The following is a 2,513-nucleotide window of genomic DNA, read 5'->3' as shown; positions in this document are numbered from 1 at the left end:
CCTCCCTCCCTCCCCTCCTTCTCTCCTCCTCTGTCACCATGTTCTCTCCCCCCTCCGCGGGGGCTGCTGAAGTGCGGGTAACGCTCCAGGGGACTCCTGCCGGCTGTACGTGTTCGACATGCCGTCGACGTGGACGCTGATGAACCTGCTGATGCTGGGCTGCTGCTGGGCCGCCATCTGGTTCGGCCTGAACCGCTACGAGGAGGCGACGCGCGTCCTGCTCGCCATGCAGGCCGAGGGCCTGGCCGCCTCGCAGCGCGTCGAGCGCTTCTTCTACTACGAGTACGGCGGCGTCCGCCTCGTGGCCTGCGTCGTCTTCATGATGTGGCTGCGAACCTTCCAGTACCACCGCGTCACTACCCAGGTGGGGGGAGGGCGATAACGAGGGATACTTCACTCAAAAATATCAGAGACTAATCAGAAAAACCCGGAGAAAGTCACAAAAAAATTGGAAAAAACAAAACTGGTGCATAGTGAAGTGCACCGCGGGGAAGGGGGTGGGGGGACCCCAGACACCATGTCAAACACCGACGGCTAGGGGCCAGCTTAGTGAGTGGTCCTGATCGCACAGGTGTTGGAGACCTTACAACGCTCGCGTTTCGACCTGGTGAGCTACTTCTTCATGTACGTGGTGCTGCACTGCGCCTTCGCCCAGGCCGGTTACTATCTTTTCGGCGACCAGGTGTGTAGGGTTAGGTTGACCTGCTCTGGTGCCTGTGAGGTGAGACTTTATCCCCCCCAAACGCCCTCTTTTCCCTCCTAGAGCTCGGCCTTCAAGACGTTCTCGGAGAGCTTGCTCGCCGTCCTCGCCATCGCGCTCGGCGAGATGGGCTCGGACGTGTTCATCCGCGCGCACTGGGTGGTGGGGCCGCTCTTCTTCATCCTGCTCATTTTCGTCATCATCTTCGTCTTCCACAACATGTTCTTCGTCATCCTGTCGTACAACTACGACTCGGTGCGCGAGGAGCGCAGCCAGCTGGACCGCGGCCTCAACTTCATGTCCTTCATGAAGAACGGCTTCCGCAACTTCTGCAAGATGCGCGGGCTGCGTCTGCCGCCCCACGACCCGCTCGTCGACATGGAGCGCCGGCTGATGCGCTGCGGCTTCAGCCCGGGCTCGCTGCAGGCCTTCCGGGCGTTCCTCAAGCCGCGCCAGCAGCAGCAGGAGGCCAAGGGCCGCGGCGTCGGCCTCGAGCTGCAGCCCAACATGGCGAGCCTGGCGGACCTGAACGCCGTCGAGGACGAGATCGCCCTGATGGAGCGGGAGCTGCTGCAGGCCAAGAGCGAGATCAGCAGCCTGGTCAGCTCGCTCTCGGGTGAGTTTTCTTCTTCGCCCGGAGCCAGCAGCTGTCCAACAACACCGGCGACCTCCGACCGAATGAAACGCCTTTTCGCCAGATTGTGCGGTGGGTTGGGTGGGGCGGGGTGTGTCCACAGCCCCGGGCGCCGAGCGTGACCGGCGCGCTCAGCTGCGAGGCCGCCGCGTCCCGTCCCGGAGCCGCCGGAGCCAATGAGAGCCGAGCGCCGTCGCCCCGGGCCGCGATGTGTCGGATGGATTGCCGTACAAAAGTCGGGTGTGGGCTTGGAGAGCGGCGGGAGGTTGGGGTCGCGCTGCTGGGAGAAAAGGGGAAACGAAAACAAGCACGGGCCAGGGGGGCCAGCGCGGAAACCTTTGCCGAATTTTAAGCGTGTGGGCTGCTTTTCGGCTCCTTTCAAGGTCACTGTCCCATTCCCGACCGAACCACCGGGCTTACACGTCGTGACGTCGACAAAGTGACGTACTTGTTTCTCGCCCTGTGAATTCTCTCGTCACGATAACCTCAACCTCTCGCTCCAACCATTTTTGACGACCCCGCATCTTGACTAAAATTCGAGATATGCGCGGCCCGGGCCAGAGCACGGGTCGACGCGTCACCTTACTCCGCACCCGTTCAAAGGCTGGGGCCGACCTCGGCCGTGCCATCGGACGCCTTTGACGGGCGGCGTTTACCCTTTCGAGTTCGTTGCCCACCGCACTGACCTGACAACGCCCCTCTTAGCTCGTCAGCAGAATCGTGCCGCGCATGTGTTATCAACATCGTTTGTACTGCGGGTGATTTTATTGTTGTGGCCTGTAGATGTTGTTGAGATACCTACTTTAATCCCTTTAACTCATCATGTCTTTCTCGTGTGTTTCAGGTGACTTTGCCGGCATGGAGAGCTGAGCTGCTAAGCGGCTCTTTCTCTCTCTCTCTATGCCTCTCTCCGCGGCTGCCGCTGTCAGTACACGGCTTGGATAAGTAAACGCCCCCGCCCCTCTCGCTCTCTTCGCCCCCCAAACCCCCTCCGCGCGACAAAGACAATTTGTGCCAATTTGTGCGTGACCTTATGGAGTGCTCGGGGCCCGCAATGCTTGTCTTTCTCCTCTCTGCGCCCGGCCGCCCGCGCCCTAAGCCCCTCGGCGAGCCGTCCGGCTTAGCTAAGCAGCCCCCGCTGGAATGAAGTGGATTCCAGGCGCCCCCCTCCCCCTCCCC

General features: G+C 61.5%; 1 protein-coding gene across 1 annotated transcript; it reads left to right on the top strand.

The window, feature by feature from the left end:
* The first annotated feature begins 118 nt into the window (after nt 1-118).
* Nucleotides 119-2,204, top strand: LOC113218149 (polycystic kidney disease 2-like 2 protein). Its single transcript, XM_052276451.1, has 4 exons — nt 119-364; nt 572-682; nt 764-1,316; nt 2,179-2,204. The coding sequence occupies exons 1-4, from the start codon at nt 119-121 to the stop codon at nt 2,202-2,204; spliced, it is 936 nt and encodes a 311-aa protein (XP_052132411.1).
* The last annotated feature ends 309 nt before the right edge of the window (nt 2,205-2,513 follow it).

This window comes from Frankliniella occidentalis, unplaced genomic scaffold, assembly GCF_000697945.3.
Source record: "Frankliniella occidentalis isolate FOCC.00 unplaced genomic scaffold, Focc_3.1 Scaffold2988, whole genome shotgun sequence".
Taxonomy (NCBI): Eukaryota; Metazoa; Arthropoda; class Insecta; order Thysanoptera; family Thripidae; genus Frankliniella; species Frankliniella occidentalis.
This window is presented reverse-complemented; position numbering and strand designations above follow the sequence as displayed.

Coding starts and splice junctions, on each gene's coding strand:
- LOC113218149 (XM_052276451.1), top strand. CDS start 119: ATGCCGTCGACGTGGACGCTGATGAACCTGCTGATGCTGGGCTGCTGC. Junction 683..763: donor ACTATCTTTTCGGCGACCAG/GTGTGTAGGGTT, acceptor TTTCCCTCCTAG/AGCTCGGCCTTCAAGACGTT. Junction 1,317..2,178: donor CCTGGTCAGCTCGCTCTCGG/GTGAGTTTTCTT, acceptor CGTGTGTTTCAG/GTGACTTTGCCGGCATGGAG.